At 55.5% G+C, this 19,782-nt stretch overlaps 1 protein-coding gene and 1 pseudogene across 1 annotated transcript in view; both read right to left on the reverse strand.

Moving 5' to 3' along the window:
- Positions 1 to 19,782, reverse strand: part of PADI2 (peptidyl arginine deiminase 2) — a 45,469-nt gene that overhangs the window by 16,899 nt on the left and 8,788 nt on the right. Inside the window, exons 2-6 of the mRNA XM_008148165.3 lie at positions 15,077 to 15,260; positions 14,042 to 14,114; positions 7,549 to 7,610; positions 4,269 to 4,386; positions 3,718 to 3,843 (exon numbers count right to left, since the gene is read on the reverse strand). Of these exons, the coding sequence (XP_008146387.1) occupies positions 3,718 to 3,843; positions 4,269 to 4,386; positions 7,549 to 7,610; positions 14,042 to 14,114; positions 15,077 to 15,260 (563 nt within the window). The remainder of the gene's footprint in view (positions 1 to 3,717; positions 3,844 to 4,268; positions 4,387 to 7,548; positions 7,611 to 14,041; positions 14,115 to 15,076; positions 15,261 to 19,782) is intronic.
- LOC103292044 (density-regulated protein-like) lies at positions 16,227 to 18,138 on the reverse strand (annotated as a pseudogene).

Here is a 19,782-nt window from a genome sequence, read left to right on the forward strand (position 1 = left end):
CCCTTGTCCCCCGTCCCCAGCTGGGTGCAGGCCCGCCTGGGCATGGCTGGCTCTCCCTACAGGAACCAACAATGCCCCTTTATGGAGCGGCCACATGCCTGGAGCCGGGTCCACCGGCCACCCTGACCTCTCCTTAGCCCCAGGCCTTGGCCCTGCCCGGGCGTGCGGTATGATTTGGCACAACCCTTCTGGTCACTTTGGAGATATTCCACCTCCCAAGGAGACTCCTCAGTGTGACACTGTGAGCCACTGTCCTGCTGTGCCCGGGACTGAGGGGATTCCTGGGGTGATGGATTTTCAGTGCTAAACCTAGGAAGGTCCTGGGCAAACGGACCAGGACCTTCTCTCTCTATCCTTGTTTCTCTCTCTCTATCCTTGTTTCTCTCTCTCTCTATCCTTGGTAGGAAGAGGTCAGGCCCCAACTCTGGGACCCTGGGGCCGAAGCTGAGGCTGGATCTTCCTAACTGCATTCGAGACCTCTAATGATTATGAATAATCATCATAATAATTCCAACAAATGCAACAAGTGCCATCTAGAGAGAGCGCTCCATGGACCAGCTACTGTGCTGAGGGCCTGACCCTCACTCCTCTTGAGTCCCCATCACCAGTGGCTCAGCCAGGTCTCCTGTTGTCCCCAAATCACATCACAAATGAGGAACACGAGGTCTGGATATGTTAGGCTTGCTTAGATCTAGGGTTTGAATCTTCTGGGGTCCAGAGTCCCCTCTTGGGGTCCCTAGCCTCCAGTCCAGCCCCTGCCTGATGGGGAACTCAAGAAGTTAAATATTTTTAGTTCTAGTTATATGGCTACTAGGCTTGGTGACTGGTGCATGCAGAAGCTATTGTTCCAGGACCTGGAGTGTATGACGGGACCTGCCCTGACTTCAGGAGACCCGCAGGCAATCCAACCTTCACGGCCCAGGAGGGCTGCAAGCGACCAAGATGGTATCTGAGCCATTGTGCTCCAGGGAGAGAGTGTCCCTGCCCGGGATGCAGATGAAGATCACCATCTAGCCCGGCTGATGTGGCTCAGAGGTTGAGTGCCAACCTATGAACTAGGAGGTCATGGTTCAATTTCTGGTCATGGCACATGCCCAGGTTGCAGGCCCGATCCCCAGTAGGGGGCGTGTAGGAGGCAGCTGATCCATGATTATCTCTCATCATTGATGTTTCTCTCTCTCTCTCTCCCCTCTCCCTTCCTCTCTGAAATCAATAAAATATCTATCTATCTATCTATCTATCTATCTATCTATCTATCTATCTATCTATCTATCTATCTAAAAGAATCACCATCTGATTAACCCTTTCTCCCTGAATTCCAAACTCTTTACCTACACTTTTTTTCCTTCCTTAAAAAAAGCGTTGCCTTGAGATGAGATGTAAGATGATGTTTTTAGGGTACATAACCCACCATCTTCTCAGATCACTGGCCATCTGAATAAAGCTCCCATAAAGATCCATCCTTCTCTCTACTTCCTGGTTCTGGTAGTGACAGGTAGTGGGTGACACATGACATTCCTGTAACACAGCACATTCTCACCCACAGGTGTACCTGAATCTTGAAGCCACCCCGAAAGAAGAAAAAGGAGAAAAGGGAGAAACTGCCACAGATCGACCGTTTTCCATCCTGTTCTTTCGTGTGACCCCGAGCAGCCATCCAGGGTGGAACATTTTGTGGGAAACGGACTATTCTGGGATCATCGCTGTGTGTCTCTGTAACGCCACCCCCCCTGCAGGACGCCAGCCCAGATAACACAGACTGGGGACCGCTGTCCAAAGCATCCAAAGCGCTTGCGTAGTGATTCCTCGTCGTCTTGTCTGCTCAGGACCCATCTCGGGTGGCGAGGGAGGGGGAGGGATGTGGTTACAGGGCCAGACCTCAGTCCACTCCCATCAGTAAAAAGAGCCCTCTGGATAACATCCAGGCGTCACAACTCAATGCCATGGTCAAGAAGCCCAGGTGCAGGTCCTTCCTGTACCCCTCCAGCCCCTGCCCGCAGCCCCATCCCCCGTGGCAACCCTGGCCTGGCCCTGGTAAATGTCAACATCGCTGGCCCCCTGGGGCTGCAGAGCCGGCCTGACTCTGGGGACATTCCAACCTGTATGAGGTCATTGCCCGAGCCCAGGGTGGATCAGGAGGACTGGCTCCAGGTGGCCGCTGTCCATTGCTGTCCTGGCCAAATCACTCCCTAAGGTGAGGGTCCCGAGAACCCGGTGACCAGCTCCTCTGGGTGACCGCCCTGGCTGCAGTGGGCTGGTCCAGAGGGGGGCCCCAGAGCTAGGCCAGAGATCCCGGGTCTCCAGGCAGCTGGGCACGCAGGGGAAGCCCCACCCTGCACCCACGGCAAACTGCAATGCTAACTATTTTGCTTAGAGAGCATTTTAACACGTAAATCAGCTCTTGACAGTCCCTTGCTTAAAACCCTCTAATGGCTTTCCACTGCGGTCAGAGGAAAAGCTGAGCCTTCTCTGCATGCCCTGGCTCCTGCCCAGTTCGCTGACCTTGATTCCAACACATCTCCTTGCTCTGGTCTTCCTTCTGCTCCTCCAGGCTGGTTCCCTCCTCTGAGCCTTGTCCGTACGGTTCCCTGTGCTCGGAACACTCTTCCCTCAGCTCATAAAGGGCTGGTTCCTCCTCATTGTGGGTTTGGGTCTCAGCTCAGTCACATGCTCAGGCTAGCGGTACCTTACCTCTGCCCTGCACACTCTCTATCACGTGGTCTGTGTCATTTCCCCCAATCAGGCTAGTTCCTCTGTCTCCCTCACTGGACCGTCACCTCCCCAGGGCAGTGTGTGCTTGCAGAGTGCACTGTGGGGAGCACAGTGCTGGGAACAGCACCTGGCGCTGAGGGCGCTCAGTGTGTACTTACAGAGAGAATGGGTCAGAGCAGGTCGCTCTGTGGCAGAAGCACATGCCCTACAACAGTGGGGCCCAGGGTGCCCGTCACAGACAAGGGGACCAAGGGGGTCAGCCCCCTCAGGGTGCCCACAGCAGTGCCAGGGGCTCTTTAAAAGTCGGAGGCATGCCCGGTGGGCGTGGCTCAGTGGTGGAGCGTCGATCTAGGAACCAGGAGGTCAGGGTTCGATTCCCGCTCAGGGCATGTCCCCAGTTGTGGGCTCGATCCCCAGTGTGGGGTGTGCAGGAGGCAGCCGGTCAATGATTCTCTTACATCACTGATGTTTCCATCTCTCTCTCCTGCTCCTTACCTCTCTGAAAGCAATTAAAAAAAAAATATATGTGTATATATATATATATAAGTTGGGAGGTAACGCTCAGCTCCAGGAAACCCGAGATGGGCAAAACACACCCAGGGGCGGGTACCTGCTTCAGGTATCATGAAGGTGACGTGACCCCGGAAAAGGACCTCCAAAGGCCTCCCTGCCTTGGTTCATGGGGAGACGGGCCTCTGGTTCTACCTAAACCTGCGGCACGACCACCTCCTTTGAGAGAGGGGAGATCTGGCCCAGGGGGCCTCCTGACTTCGCGGGACAGCGATGACCACTACTAGTAATAGGACTTAGTCATCGCTTCTGTTCCTAAGCGGCCCAGGTGCTTACTGAGGGGCCGGGGGCTCTCGGCAGCACCTGCCCCTGTGGGGGCCACCACTGCGTAGGGGAGGCCTGGGGGCCTCAGAGGGCAGAGCTGGGCCCCAGCGGGGGCAGCTCGGTGAGCGCTGAATGGCTCAGGACCGCGAGGGCTGGGCCGGGGCCACTCACTCTCCACGTAGAACACGCCCACTCTGTCCGAGTCCGCCATGGAGATGTAGAGGACGATCTCGTATCCCGCGGGGAGGCGGTCGGGGCCTTTGGTCCGCAGGATCATCTGCGACATGTCCTTGAGGTCTGACGGGTGGACACGCGAGGAGGTTAGAATGAAGACACTTGGGGATGCCAAGCTGGCTTACAAAGGGCTGTTGTTACCTTTATAATCAGGACGGAGAAAACCCCACACGTGTGTGTGATGGAAACTATAGAAAGGCATAAAAACCGGCTGTCATCTCTAATTCCACAGACAACCAGTAACCTTTGGGGAATTTCCTTCCAGTCTTTTTTCTACGTATGTGTATCTTCTTTTAAAAACCATGGTTCCAATTGGACTATATTAATAGTTTTGTCTTCTGTTTTTAGCAAGAGTGGCTGTTTGAGTCCTCCATCCCCGGGAGACCCGAGGTCACTCCTGCCTCACCCTCAGCCCAGCCCAGGACTTAGCAGGACTGCTTCCATGGCTCCTCCCTGCCCCCAACCCCACGTGTGGGTCCTGCTGGTACCGTTCTTGCTGTAGACTTTGTCGTCCCTGCAGTCCTCCTTGGACAACCAGGGTATCTCCCGGTCACAGTTCACCAGCAGGATGGCTCCCTGGCCCTCGGGGCCCCAGGTCCAGGACGCCTGCAGGGGCAGGGGGAGAGGTCAGTTCTCTCTCCTGTACCTTCTGGTAGACAGTCCCAGCCCAGACCTCACAGGACTCCGGAGAGACGGCCCAGGAGGAGAATAAAGAGCAGCCACCCTCCATCGGGGCAGCTGTGACCTGGCAAACTGCAATCCCACGTCTGATGCCCAGAGACGTCCGTGTAAGCACCGACGGAAAGTCCAGGAGGCGGACGGATGGTGGCAGAGAGAGACAGAGACTGGAAGGCTCTGAGGCCCCCCTGAGCCTCACGTCGGGTGAGCCTGTGCCGAGAGGGGTGGAGGCAGGGAGAGGGAGGGCGGCCAGAGAAAGGGGCAGGCAGGCTTCTGCGAAAGGCTCTGAAGTGCCGGGGGCTCAGGGGAAGACGCCTGGATGGACAGACGCCCAGTGCTTCCAGACACTCTCTAAGTGCCCCAATGGGACCTGCAAGATGACCCCTTTCTACCCAGCAGCCAGGGTGGCTCAGAAGGCACTCCACCCAGATCAGGTTGCTTTCCTGCTGCCACCGGGTCGGGCTCCCTGCTGACTCAGGATAAAGTCCCTGCGGCCTGCAAGGCCCGGAGAGACCTGCCACCTCTCCACTGTGCCCCTCACCTTCCTCTCGCCCACTCTGCTCCCCCACACTGGCCGCCGTTCTGCTCCCCCACACTGGCTGCCGTTCTGCTCCCCCACACTGGCCGGCTTTCTGCTCCCCCACACTGGCCGGCTTTCTGCTCCCCCACACTGGCCGCCGTTCTGCTCCCCCACACTGGCCGCCGTTCTGCTCCCCCACACTGGCCGCCGTTCTGCTCCCCCACACTGATCGCCGTTCTGCTCCCCCACACTGGCCGCCGTTCTGCTCCCCCACACTGGCCGGCTTTCTGCTCCCCCACACTGGCCGGCTTTCTGCTCCCCCACACTGGCCGCCGTTCTGCTCCCCCACACTGGCCGGCTTTCTGCTCCTCCACACTGGCCGGCTTTCTGCTCCCCCACACTGGCCGCCGTTCTGCTCCTCAACACTGGCCGCCGTTCTGCCCCCCAAAGATGCCAAGCTCTCAGCCTTCGCTGCGCTGGTCCCTCCGCCTGGAACGCTGTCCCGTCTCCCTTCACCTGGCCGACGCCATCCTCCTCCCAGTCACAGCAAAATGGTCCCCCTTCCCCGGAAAGCCTTTACGATTCTCCACCCAGAGCATGTACAGTGTCGTAAGTGGGTTTACACTTACAACACTGTACATGCTCTTCTGGGGGCGGATTAAGGACAATTGTGATGAAACAGCCACCCCGACATTCTTTACTTAATGTGGGTCTCCCTCACCCCCTCCACTGGCCTGTGGGCTCCCTGAGGGCAGGAGCTATGTCCCCAGGGCCGGACCCGGTCCTGGAATGTAAAATATGCTCAACAAATATTTGTGAAATGGAAGTGAAATGTGAAACGTCACTGGCCTCACGGAGAAAGCCTGCACGCCCAGGCCCACAGGGAGCGCGTGCCTTCACCAAGGCTGCCGCCCGCGGGCCAGGCTGGAGGCCTCAGAGGCCTCGGGGAGCCACCGACACAGATGAGTGAGTGAGGCGGCCTCGGCTGCCTTGGGAAGGCAGGACCAGGGCAGAGCCCCACTGAGGAGCCTGGGAGAAGGGGTTCCCCAATAGGCTTGAGGCCCCCCAGCAACAAGCAGGGAATCTGGGGCGGGCAGTAGTCCCCAGTGTCCTCACGGGGGCATTCAGTTAACTTTCTAAAGTATCTGCCTTTGTATGATTTCAGCCAGGCTTTAGATTGTTGTGGAAGAGAATGGGAGGGTGTAACAGAGAAACACCAATGGAGCTTAAAAAACCGGGCTGAGGCAAAAGTACGGAACGGAATGAGGTCAAGAACACAGTGCCATTTGCACAAGTTAAAAATACACGCACACCAACCAGCTGGCAGGTTTTGTAAGAATCATAAGAACAGAAAGGGACACAGTAAAGCCATTAGAATGGTCCTTTGTGGGGAGCAGAAGAGGAAGAAAAGTGAATGATGAATGAATGAATGAATAAGTGAACAGGAGAGGGGTTGTGCACGCAGCATTAAACTTGAACTGAGGGCATTAACGCAGCCTTCTGCTCCTGGCGGTCTCTCCCGCCCAGATTAAAAAAAAAAAAGCAAAATAGTAAGAGCAAATACTTGGTGGCACTTCCTCTGTGGCAGGACATTTAGTTTTTCCAACAACTCTCTCAACTGGGTCCCCATCCTGTGGGTGGGGAAACTGAAACGTGGAGCCTGTTTCCACAGGAGTGTGGCCGCTCTGTGGGTCTGTCGCGGTGTGCGGTGTGTCTGTCACGGTGTGCGGTGTGTCTGTCACGGTGTGTGGTGTGTCTGTCGCGGTGTGCGGTGTGTCTGTCACGGTGTGCGGTGTGTCTGTCACGGTGTGTGGTGTGTCTGTCACGGTGTGCGGTGTGTCTGTCGCGGTGTGCGGTGTGTCTGTCGCGGTGTGGGGTGTGTCTGTCGCGGTGTGCGGTGTGTCTGTCGCGGTGTGGGGTGTGTCTGTCGCGGTGTGCGGTGTGTCTGTCGCGGTGTGGGGTGTGTCTGTCGCGGTGTGCGGTGTGTCTGTCACGGTGTGCGGTGTGTCTGTCACGGTGTGTGGTGTGTCTGTCACGGTGTGGGGTGTGTCTGTCACGGTGTGGGGTGTGTCTATCACGGTGTGCGGTGTGTCTGTCACGGTGCGTGGTGTGTCTGTCGCGGTGCGGGGTGTGTCTGTCGCGGTGTGGGGTGTGTCTGTCGCGGTGTGGGGTGTGTCTGTCGCGGTGTGCGGTGTGTCTGTCGCGGTGTGCGGTGTGTCTGTCGCGGTGCGGGGTGTGTCTGTCGCGGTGTGCGGTGTGCCTGTCACGGTGTGCGGTGTGTCTGTCGCGGTGTGCGGTGTGTCTGTCGCGGTGTGGGGTGTGTCTGTCACGGTGTGGGGTGTGTCTGTCATGGTGTGTGGTGTGTTTGTCGCGGTGTGTGGTGTGTCTGTTGCGGTGTGCGGTGTGTCTGTCGCGGTGTGCGGTGTGTTGGGGAGCGTGTCTCGGGCCCCGGTCTCCTCCTCTCAGACTGACAGCTGCCTGTGTTTCCTGGGAGGACCAGGCTGCTGTAGGATCCAGCCTGGGGCTCTGCCCCGGACGCCCCCAGTGAGTCTGCCCTGGCAGCGAGGTACCTTTTTTGGGTTGTTCTTCTCGACCACGCCGTCCCGGTCTGCGTCCACATCCAGGGAGAGCTCTGGGGACAGACACACGGGTGAGTTGTTGAGCCTGCCAGGCAGGTGGGGCAGGGGCAGGGTGGGGCAGGGACAGTGGCATCAGGGTGTAGCTCACCACCTGCCTGGTCCTTGGAAGGAGAGGGCCTTGCTGTGGTCATCTCATCCGACCCCTGCCTCCCCACCCCCCTGTCTGCTTATGGTCGAGAGGTGCGGTCAGCTAGGGCTGGATCTCCCACCAGTCAGCTCTGGTGGTGGGTGGGGTGAGCCTTACTGTACAGATCTGGGAGCCTCGGTTCGGAGAGGCCAGATCCTGCTCAGGGTCAGCCAATGGCCTGAGCGGAACTGGGGCACTCACTGCGGTTGGTCTGATTTGAAGTTCTTATTTTGAAAACAGTCACAGGATTCCCGCACTGCCTTTCCCAGCCTGGCCAGGGCATGTGTGCGCAGGTGTGTTTGAGCGTGTGCACCTTTCCCAGAATGCTCAGTGGCCCAGATCCCACCTCCAAGGACTGAGGGCTTTAGTTTGGGCGGGAAACTGGGTCTCTGACCCCTCTCAATCTGAGGGTGCTTGAGAGGCCAGGCTGTCAGACAGAGGATCCAGGGAGGGGTCCCTGTTTCTCTTTTCTCTTGGGGAAGGGTGGGGACAGGCTTCATGGAACCTGTGTGGGGCAGTGACATGAACCCAAGATGCAGCATCAGACAGTGCTGGGTTCGAGCTCTGGTTCTCTGCAGATAAGCTGTGTGACTTTGGCCAGATTAAACAGCCTCTCTGGTCCCGTTTCTTTACCTGCAAAATGGGGCCCTTTCCAGCCAGAGGAGTTGCACTAATTGCAATAGTAGGCACCACGGACATTGTGAGGCGGACACTTCTGTGTGGGGGTGTTGCTCTGTGCACTGTGGGCTGTTGGGCAGTCTCCCTGGCCTCTGCGCCCTGGGTGACAGTAACATCCCCCAGCGTGACAACCAGAATGTCTTCAGAAATTGCCGAATGTCCCTGCGAGGCAAAGTGCACAGCAGGGCGGGGCAGGGGAATTGTTGGGAAGGTGATGGGAGCATCACACGGAACGAGATGAGCCGGATCCAGGCCCGGGAGCGGCCCAGAGGGCTCAGCCTCACGCTGGGCATGACTTGGACTGCGACGGGAGTTGGGTGGGAATGAATGGATTCCTGGTGAGTCCCCTTGGCAGGCGTGCCCTCTCCCTGGACCGGGTGGGGCGGAGGGTCCTGGCTCAGGAAGGGCACTGATGTCAGCCCTCCTCGGGTGGCTCATCCCGTGTCTGGGGATTAAGTTCACGTCTTCCCTTTGCTCACAGTTCGATTCCCTCCCACCCTCGAACGGGGCTTTTCTGGGGCGAGAAGGAGGCTGCGGGAGGGGCGGCTTTAACGGCACCTGGTCCTTGGGAGAGGGGCAGTCCAGCGCCCCCACGTCGGCAGCCCTCCTGTCCGTTAGACACTCTAAGGCAGCTATCTGCCCTCCTGGCCCCATCCCTCAGCAGGTCACTGGTGAGCACCTGGGTCCAGAGCCCTAGGGGTGGGCCACTGGGGCACAGGGCCTGCTCTCAAGGAGTTCCCGTCCTAAGGGATGCACAGTATTTCTCCCATTTTAGAGGTGAGCAAACCCAGGCTCAGGGACGTCCCCTGTCAGAAACCTGGGCGGCTGGGGCAGGCTGAGGACTTTAGGGAGAAAGCGGGAGAGCCAGAACCACCCGCTGCTGATAAAGAGGCTGCAGGCTCAGGTGGAGGAACCGTATTGATTTTGGCTCCCGGACCTTCAGGAACTTTCCAGCGGGACACGCCCCACGGACACTCCTCCCTGGGAACCGGCCGCAGACCCGCCTCCTGAAGGAGTCGCTCTCTTTGCTTTTTAAGATAATAATCTATCTCTCAGGTGTACAGTTCCCTCTGGCAGTGGCAGGCACTTCCCAGGCACGCTCTCCCTTCTGTCCCACCCGTACAGACGAGGAAACCGAGGCAGCAGGGGGGAAGTGACAGGAAGTCCCCAGAGAGTGCAGAGCCAGGCATCCCGCTCGGGCCTCTGGATCCAGACCCCTGCCCTGGGCTGTTCCCTCCACGGATCCAGGCTGCCCTCCGCCCTGGGCTGCTTCCCAAGGCCAAGGCCGCCTTCACAAAACCTGACCTGCTCCCCTGAAGGTCATCCCCGGAGGAGCTGGCTCCTGGGTGTGTCCCTGAGAGCAGTGGCTCACAGAGATCCAGGATAAAGCACTTCATTGTGCTTTACTTCATTAGGATTTCTTACACTGAGAAGTTTATGACCATGTGCACCTCACAGACAAGAAATCGAATAGTCCCGAATAGCTTCTAAAGAAACACATCAGTCCCCCGGCAGGCCCGTCCCCTCACCTGCCTGGAGCAACCTCCACACACTAAATAAGACGCTTATTGCTCTTTCTTGGTTTATGAAACTTGGGTAGGTTTCACTGGCTCCCCGTTATGCAACCCGGGCATTACGTAATTGGGCTTCTATGCCACCCAACCCTCCAACTGCCCACTGCACATTTTCTGTCTTATGACCCATGAGCCGTCTCCAAATTCAACTGAAATGGCCTTCTCGCCCCTCCTCCCTCCCTCGGGATCCCCTCCAAGCTACCAGCCATCCCTGGAGGACGTCTCCCCGCCAACCTTTCTCCCAGTGTCCAATTTAACGAGATTCCAATGGGATGATCCTCGTGGGTCGGAGAGCAGGGCTGGCGTGACCGCTGCCCTCCTGGGATGGCTATGCCTTCCTGGGGAGGAGGGCGAGGACATCTGTCTGAGGGTCTCGGGGCTCTAGACATTCCCCAGAGGCTCCGAGTCCTACCTCAGCTCCTGGGAATAGCCCCAAGGTGTCAGGTGGCGCCTGGGGTGTGGGGCAGATTAACGGAAAATGCCAAATTGGCTTTTAGGCAGTCTGCCTGAGTGAGAATCTAGACACTGAAGCCTTAGCTCTGACGTAGAGCCACAAGCATTTTGGGGGGCTGCCAGCCCCACGGACAGTGGCAGGGCGCCTGGCTTTCTTGCCCTAACGGGCAGCCTGGGGTGTGGTGGGGGAGGTCTCTGTCCCCCACAGCCATCCTAGGCGCTGGGAAGGGGGCGCAAGGAAGGAGGACCTCAGGTGGATGCTGAAAATTGTCAAGGCTCTTGTTGGTGTACTGCTCCCGTTGCCAGGACCACAGCAAAGAGGGCGAGACTCTGACCTCTCCTCCCACCCCCACCTTCTCCCTTAAGAGGAGAGTTTTGCAAATCAGTCCTAACTGGAGTCTTGAAGGTCCTCAGGGATCAATGAGCTCAAACCCCTCTTTTTTAAGGAAAACTTTCACCAGGGATATGTTCATTGATTTGAGAGAGAGAGAGAGAGAGAAAGAGAAATATCAGTATTAGAGAGAAACATCAATTGGTTGCCTCTCAGAGGACTAGGGATCAAACCCACAACTTAGGTATGTGCCCTGACCAGGAATCAAACCTTCAACCTTTTGGTGTTCAGGACGATGCTCCAACCAACTGAGCCACACTGGCCAGGGCTCGAACCCCTCATTTTATAGCCTGAAACATGTGAGGTCTAGAGGAGGTGGGCAACTTGTCAAGGTCACACAGCAAGTCCTTGGCAGGCCTGAGACCAAGACCTAGAACCTGATTTGGCCAAGGGCACTGTGGCCAAATTCCAAGAGGAAGACCGAGGGCAGTCCGGTTCTTCAACTTCACCCAGGCAGAGAGAAGGTGTAGCCACCCCAAGAGGAAGGGGGAAAAGGAAAGAGAGCATCGCCTCAGCACCTACTCCATGCCAGGCTCTTTGCACACTCATCCCACCGAATCCTTGCAAGCAATGTGCAAGACTGCACTGCGAGCCCATTTTGCAGATGAGGAAACTGAGGCCCAGAGGGGTGATGGTCACAATGGACTGGAGGGGACAGAGCCAGTACTTAGAGACTTAGTTCTGTCTTCTCTGGTCCAGAATTCTTTCTGCTCAGGACAGAACTGGGGTGAGAGAGACTCAGATATGCCCTTGGGAGACAACCCCACCACTTGGGGTTGTTCCTGCCTCTGAGGTGCTGCCCCGAGTGATTACTCAGGATGTAGGGCTCAAACACCCCTGGGTAGATGCTCGAGAGAAGACAGGACCTGGAAAGGCAGAAAGACCAAATTCTCGCCAGGGCCCCTGGTGGGACAGGAAACAGTTCAGGGAGGTGAGTTTTTCATAAAGCTTTATTTCTGCGATGCTAATGACTCTTTTCGTGCTGAGATTATGCCTGCCTACGTTTCAGGTGTTCACATGTTGAAATGATGGTGATCATTGATGACAAATTATGTCTTTTTTTGGGCCCAGCATCAAAGATGCCAGTCTTATTTATTTATTTTTGGTGTGTGGGGGTGGTGGTGGGCATTTTACTGGCCCGTGGAACCTAAATATCTGGACCTTGTGGTAGTTAAATAAGTAATCACTCAGTGCCCTGGCTGGGTTGGCTCAGTGGATAGAGCGTCGGCCTGCGGACTAAAGGGTCCCGGGTTCAATTCTGGTCAAGGGCATGTACCTCCGTTGCAGGCTCCATTCCTGGCCCTGGTCAGGGCGCGTGTGGGAGGCAACCAATCGATGTGTCTCTCTCACATCAATGTTTTTCTCTCTCTGTCTCTCCCCCTCCCTTCCACTCTAAAAATCAGTGGAAAAATATCCTTGGGTGAAGAGTAACAACAACAACAAAAATAATTGCTCAGTGAAACTACAACCTCAGAACGTCAGAAGGACAAGCCTGGCCATCCACCCTGGGTGCGTTTAGTATCTGCCGGGGCGTCAGCACAAGCTTTGCCGTCCTGCCCCCGCACAGTGCATTATTTGCCATCTATCCCGAGTCTGCCTTGCTTCGGTGAATGCTGCAGCCAGCCTCTGGGGTCACCTCACTTCACAGGCCTCCGACCGCTGCCCTTCCTGCTTTCCTCCTCAGGTGTCCACCTCTGTGGGATTAGGTTTCCTCGGGGACGGTCATCCGAGACAACCTGGAGGCTATGCCTGCATGCGAGGTCCACCCCCGTGCCAGCCCTCAGCTGCAGCTTGGCAAGCTCTAGTTTCCATCTCTCTAGGACCCTGAGGTTGTCCTGACGACCCCACCCCAGGCTGGGCACCCCCTCGGTGTAGGAGGGACAGGGTGACCGGCACCCAAGCCCTTTGGGAACAAGCTGAGAAGCAGAAGAGCACTGCCGTTGAGCCTATTTTGGCAGCTGAAAGCACAGGCTGAAGAAGGAGGGGCTGGCCTGGGAATTAGCTGGGTTTTTTTTGGGGGGGGAGGAGGGTATGGGGGGTGAGTTCCAAGATCCCCAGAGAATATGAGATAACGGAAAAGACTTGGCTCTCACAAACCACTTCCCAGGTGTGTGGCCTCAGGCAAGTTTTTGTTTGTTTTACTTTTTAAGAGCCTTGGTTTTCTCATCTGTAAAATGGGGACAACAGTAGTGTCTATCCTTGGAACAGTGGTAAGACTAGACTAAGATTATGACAGTAAGACATCAAGTATTAGAGCCGGGCACACGGTAGGTGCTTAATAAATGTCGGGTGTTTCTCCTCCTCCTCTTCCACAAAGCCCCCAGCATGGTCCTGAACACAGAGTAGGTGTTCAATAAATGGAAGGCACCACTATCATTCTTAAAGTACTCAGCATGTACTCAACACTCAATAACTGGCAGTCTCCCCCCCAACCCCCCATAGCAACTGTCAATGTTAAACTAAGGCTGGATGGGCAAATCATCCTCTGAAATATAATCACATTCTATGTTTAAAAAATTTAAAAATACATATCATTAACATCCTAACTGCAGAGGAGTTGAATGATGGAAGGTTCAGAAGACCACACCCCTGGGCCTTGCTGAGCCAGGCTGGGCTCCACCCAGGACAGGGGATTGCTGTGCAATGGGAAAAAACTGGGAGGGGATAATCCGGAGTTCTGAACTCAACCTGCCACCGAGTTGCTGTGTGACTATGAACGAGTCCCCTAACCTCTCTGGGCCTCACTGCCCTCATGAGTTAAATGAAGGGCTTGAACGAGGTGAGTTAAGGACCCAGGCTGCATCTCTGGGTCCAGGGAGGGTAAAGGAGTGGCTAGATGGTCAAGGACAGCACAGACTGTGGGCAGGCCATCGCCCTCACTATGAGAGGCAAGCTCTTCTCCAGGCTGCAGGGGAGGGGGAGAAGGGAGGAAGAGGCTTCTCTTCCCCGTGATCCAGAGCGCCTGGGACGGGGACCCTGACATTGGGGTGAGTTGCTGGCAGACAGGGCACACCTCCTCCCTAGTAGAACACCCCCCACCCTAGGAGAGAAGGGCCTGGGCACCACTCCTCCGTCCTGCATTATTCAGAGGAAGCTCCGCGTGCCAGGCCTGCAGCACTGAAAACAGCCCAAGTGCCGCTGAGAAGGGCCGCATGCCAGGCCCTGGGATGAGGCACCCAGGCCAGAGCCTTGTCAACTCACCGATAGCTGTAAGGAAGAGCCCGGCCTGGTCGATGGGGCTGTTTCCCTCCTGCTCATAGTAGTTGACAGTGATCTTGGTAGGGAGGGCGTGCAGTGGGAGGGAGAGAAGAGCAGAGATCACTTATCACAGGCAGGAAACTCTAACAGTGACCACCTTCCCCGACTTTCACCTCACAGCCTGTCAAGCCAGCCAGCTTTTTCCAAACATCTGAACCCTCTCCTCCAGGAAGCACTCCTGGGTTGGTGGGCTGCTTCCCCCAGATTATCAAACTAGATAGGGGATTCCCATCCCCTCAGAGTGCATCCAGGGTGCTGACTGCCCACCTGTGCCCCCTGGTATATCCTGCTGCCTGCGGGGTCCCCACATCTGCAACCAGGGGCAGGGCTGAGGCTGTTCCCCTTGGATAAGGCCCAGCCCCATCACTGCCACGGGGCACCTGAAGTTCATAACTAGAGAACCCAGTGAGGAGGGTCTGGTCTTGGCTTTCCCACCTGGGCAAATCACCTGGTGGCATGGGCACCCAGCAGCCCATTTTATACAGGATCAAAACAAGGACACCTGTGGCCGTAACTCCCAATGATTCTAATATGCCATCGTTCAGCAGCCCGCAATTTTAACCTCCCACGAAGCCATCATCCCCTGGTCAACTCGGAGCTGCCCCCTACAGTAGCCATTAGCCGCAGGTGGCTATCGAGCATTCGAAACGTGGCAAGTCCGGATGGAGATGTGTTGTACGTGTGAAAGGCTCACCAGATCTAGACTTGGTATAAAAGAGGAGTGTAAGCCACCTCATTAATGTTTTCTATGTTGGTACCATGCCGAAATGGTAATACTTTGGTATATGCAGTTAAGTAAAATACATTATTAAGTCCACCTGTTTCTTTTTCTCCTTTCATGTGGCTCCTAGGAAACGGACAATGACACGGGCGGCTTGCGTTCTGTTTCTATGGGACAGCTCTGGCCTAGCCTGTCTCGACTCCAGCGCGGCCCCTGGCCCCCTCGGCCCGTGGGGTGGACGTCCCCAGCCGTGGTACCTTGTCGCTGCTGGCCTCGGTGCTGGCCTGGCTCATGCTGAGCCGAAGCGTGGTGCTGGGCGAGAGAGGCCAGCGCTGCTTGCCGTTGGTGGCCACCTCCTCGGCCTGCCCGTCACACACCACCTCCACCCGCACGTGCTCCGAGCGCTTCAGGCTGAAGGTCTGGGCCCCCGCGGGGGCTGCGCTGTAGGGAGAGAGGAAAGGTTAGGTGGATCCCTGGGGCAGGTGGGACAAGGAGATTCAGAAGGAGACTCCGGGAGGCTGCAGGGTCCCTCCGAGGTTGTCTGGCCTGGGGGACTCCAAAGGACCCCGCTGTACTGCCACCACCTGTGGTGAAGAAGGCACTTGTTCAAGTACAGATTCCCAGGCCAATCTTGTACCTACGGAGTCAGAATGTTCGAGGGCGTGGGGCCTGGGAATATGAATGCTCAGTGAGCTTCCTGATGCTTCTGATGGGAGCTCTGTGGTGATGTAGGGGCTCTGTCATCCAAGTGCTGGTTTGCACAGGGATGGAGCCTGGAACGTGGGTCCCACAGGGGCAGGCGTGAGCTGGTGATGTAGGGGTGGATGCCTGAGGCCCAGGCGAGGCATGAATTCGCTTCCAAGGCAGCATTAACCCCGACCCTGTCTCCCACCCCCCGTCTGGTATGTGAGCTGGAGGCCAGGAGAACTCAGATGAAGCCAGGAGGCCGTCATCCAAGTGCTGGGTTTGCACAGGGATGGAGCCTGGAACGTGGGTCCCACAGGGGCAGGCGTGAGCTGGCTCTGCCACAGAGACCCCCTCCTTCCCGCCGCAGCTTCCACAGCTCCGAGTCCCCTCCTCTGAGTCATTCCTTGGGGATCCAGAGTGGTTTTTCTATTGAGAGGGAAATACTTGGAATTTATTTATTTTTTTTCCAAGTGACCAAAAATTTTTATTTGACTAAATTCTATTTCATGCATAAGCATGACAGTCTCCCCTGTTTATCAGACTTTGGCAATTAAAAAAAAACAACACACCAAAAAACCCCCACAAGCAGCCTTGTACAGAACAGGGTAGTCCACAGTTTTACTGTAGGATTTTTTTTTTTTTTTTCAAAAGGTCTCTCCCCATTTGGCCATATCAACTCTCAGTTCAGACCATTAAATACAGACCAATTTTCAAAATCGTTTCTTCTCCAAGATCTTCAATGCTATCAGCATCCACCTCTGAACATTTTTCCTGAATGACATCAATGATCTCATCTGTAAAGTCTCCCTGAATGATGATCTCATCCTCCCCTGTCACTGAGGCACCACAGAAGAATTTTTGAGCAAAAAAATCTCTGTGCTTCTTTAAGACCAATTTCAAAAGTCGCAAGGCCACACACACTCTCGTTACGCATTTCTTCTTTGCTCTGGGGATTTTGGCTATCGTAACCTTCTGTTTTTTTTGTTTTATTTGACCCCTTCCACCGCTCTTTTGTTTTTTCTTCTCTTCCTCTTCTCCTGCTGGTCCTTGACCCTCACTAATTCCAGCTTCTTGTTTGGGTGAATTTTCTACTGTAAGTTTTGCGAACTCATTTGGAAAATTCTTCTCTAACCCCTGTCTACATTTAGCAACCTCAGGCATATATTCACAGTACTCTGTTGGTAATGAACACACTATACTGTCAAGGACCCGGAGTGGGTAATTTGCATCTAACTTGGTATTGCTCCTGGAGTCTCCTTTGCAATCATGCCCCCCGGATTCAGAAATGTCAGCAGCCCGGGCGGTCGTACAGCTGCTGATGCCTCACAAACCCGGGAAGCTGCCGACGCCGCCGCTCCCGCCACTACGGCCAGCTGAAACGACACGTGCAACTCCTCTTCTCTGGCCCGGGCCACCTGAGACTGGAATTTCTTGAAAAGCCATCAAGATTTCAGGGCAGGAAACGAAGAGGTTTGGTCCAGTTGCCATGGACTGAATGTTTGTGTCGCCCCCAATTCACACTTCGAAGCCCTAACCCCCAACGTGATTGTATTTGAAGACAGGACGTTTAGAACATACTTAAGGTTAAATGAAGTCATGAGAGTGAGGTTCTTCGTATAAGGATTGGTCGCCTTTTAAGAGGACGAGGGAGAGATTTCTCCTCGCGCATGAGGAGGGCCATGTTAGCACACAGTGAGAAGGCGGCTGGCTGCAAGCCAGGAAGAGAGTCCTCACCAGAACCTGAGCGTGCTGGCACCCTGATCTCAGACTTCCAGCCCCAGAACGGTGAGAATATAAATTTCTGCGTTTAGGCCACCCGGCCACGGTATTTTGTTACAGCAGCTCAAGCTAGTGCCTAAGACACTAGCTTAAGGGGAGGTTAACAGGAAGGACAAAGAGGCTAGGCGAGAAAGGTGCCTAAGGCTGATGGTTTTGCTAAATCCAGTTTATGGCCCGAAGGTTCCCAAAGGTCAAAGAGGGCTCAGAGGGATTTAGGTGGGATTCTCATGGGATTTGGGACTAAGACGTAGGAACACGTGTCGGCCTCAAGGGCATGTCTGCTATTTTGAGAGCCTGGTGCTCCTGGGTTCCAGAATAGTTCTCCGCTATGGGCTGGGCATTAGAATCATCAGGGGTGCTGTTGAAATCCTCAGGGTTTATTTTAAGGCTACAGACTTATGGATCCCCTCCCCGGAGAGTCTGGCTGGCAGGACTGAGGTGTGGCTGGGGCGGCTGAGTTGTGAACAGTGGCCAGGGTTGAATGAGGTTTAGACCGATGGTTCTTGAAGTTCAGCGGCAGCAGCAGCAGCACTGACTGCTGGGCCGCTCCTCCGAGTTTCGGATTCAGTAGGTCTGGGGTGGGGCCTGAGAATGTGCACTTCCACGTGTTTTCAGGAGCTGCTGGGGCTGCTGGCCCAGAGGCTCGAGTCTGGGAACCCCTGGTCTACATGTTCAGCAGTGCCGTCTGGTGGGTAGAGCCCTGGGTGGCCACTGTGGTGAGTGTGAATCTGCAGAGGCCACCACACAGGGTCTCCGTGACCCGGGCCCCAGGCGACAGGGGCTCCTGGCAAAGCCCACTGGTCATGGCCACTGGCAGGAGAGAGTGGGCAAGGATCCGGCAGCTCATACGCATCGCTGGGAAAGGAGCACCATAAGGAACCGCCACGGCCACTCAAATTCATGTCCGTCTACCCTCTAAATCCCCAGCCTATCGTGGGAACACTGGGCTGAGCTGAGGCTGGACGCCTGTTGGCCATGGCCTGCTGCCCTCTGTCCATATCCAGCATTAGGAGAAGCACAGAGTCTAAGCAAAAACCCTGGATAGGGGACACACGCACAGAAGATGTGGGTTCGAGCCCAGTTTGCTACTGGCTCGCTCAGGGGGCCGAGCAGGACGGAGGTGAGCCTTTCAGAAGCACCAGGCAGCATTTCCCAAAGAGAGGTGTGGGCACACGTGTAAGATGCTTTCAGGTGGCATGCGGATGAGCATTTTAAAAGATGTATGTATTGATTAAATGTGTTATCTCTTTAAGGCAATTGCTGAAGGCTTGCTACGTATGGCAATGATATAAGATCTCCACTTAAAACGAAGTTAGAAGAAAACTGTGAGTTAATTTACAGAACACTGTTAATAGCACTATAGGTGAAATATGGTTTTGGTAAAAAATCACAAGAGCTTGGGCAATCGTGGGCTCAGTCCTGGGAAATATTCCTCGAGCGTAAGTCCCTGCTGTGACCACCAACTTCCTGGGTGGCCTGGAGCAAGGCGCTTCTCCTCTCTCTGTTTCATCAAGTGCTAATTGAGTGAGTGGGACCAGGTCCAGGACTAAGGCTAAGGTCCTAGGTTCTGAAAAGCTGGGGTTCTCTCTGCTGGATCCCCACTTCAGCTAGAGCCACTGTTATTCCACCTGGTTTTATCTATTGGGTTTCTGCATACAATTCTATTTAGGAAAAAAATGCGCTACAAACTCGCAGGGCAGGATGCTGGTTTAGGACCCGGACTGGCAATAGTGAGTGCTGTAAGTGGTGCTTCCTGCTGCCTTCTTTCCTCCCGGCCGGGGAGGCGCTGGAGGAGGCCCAGAGGCTCGGGGGTTAACGCCTGGCCCACGCTGAAGCTCCAGGGCCCCACACCCTCCTACTCCCCAGCACCAGCCCTGCTCGGAGCTGAGCAAACAGCTATTCTTGGAGCAGCCCTGGCAGAAGCAACAAAGGCGCCCATTGTCTCAGGCGGATCCTGTTGGCTGCCTCCCTTCCCAGGAGAACCTCTCAGAATCCCCCACAGAGACCCGAGAGCCAGGGGCAGTGGGCGCCTCTGCTACCCATGGAGGCTGCAGGGAGGCGCCCAGGACAGTATCCAGGGTGAGAGTGGGGGTGTTGGAGGTGGCTGTGAGCTCCTGCTTATGGGATAGCAGCAAAGACAAAGATAGTGCGGACAGAAGGACAGGCTGCCAGGCCCTGGGGCCACACCTACTCTGCCCACCACTGTATCCCAGCACCCAGCACATGGCCATACTCACTACAGACTTTGGGAATAAATGAATGAATGAAGCCACCTTTCTTGGCTTCCCAAACTCTGTAAATGGAGTGACAAAAAAAGAAAAGAAAAGAAAAAAAAGATACCAGGTCACTCGCCTGCTTGAAATTATGCAGTGGCTCCCCGGTGACGACCCGTACAATAAAATCCAAACTCTTTAGCCTGGGATTCACTCAGTGGCATTTCACCACTACGTCTCAGCTCGACTCTCCAGACTCATTTTCTGCAACTCCTTCCAACCTC

This window comes from Eptesicus fuscus, chromosome 9, assembly GCF_027574615.1.
Source record: "Eptesicus fuscus isolate TK198812 chromosome 9, DD_ASM_mEF_20220401, whole genome shotgun sequence".
Taxonomy (NCBI): Eukaryota; Metazoa; Chordata; class Mammalia; order Chiroptera; family Vespertilionidae; genus Eptesicus; species Eptesicus fuscus.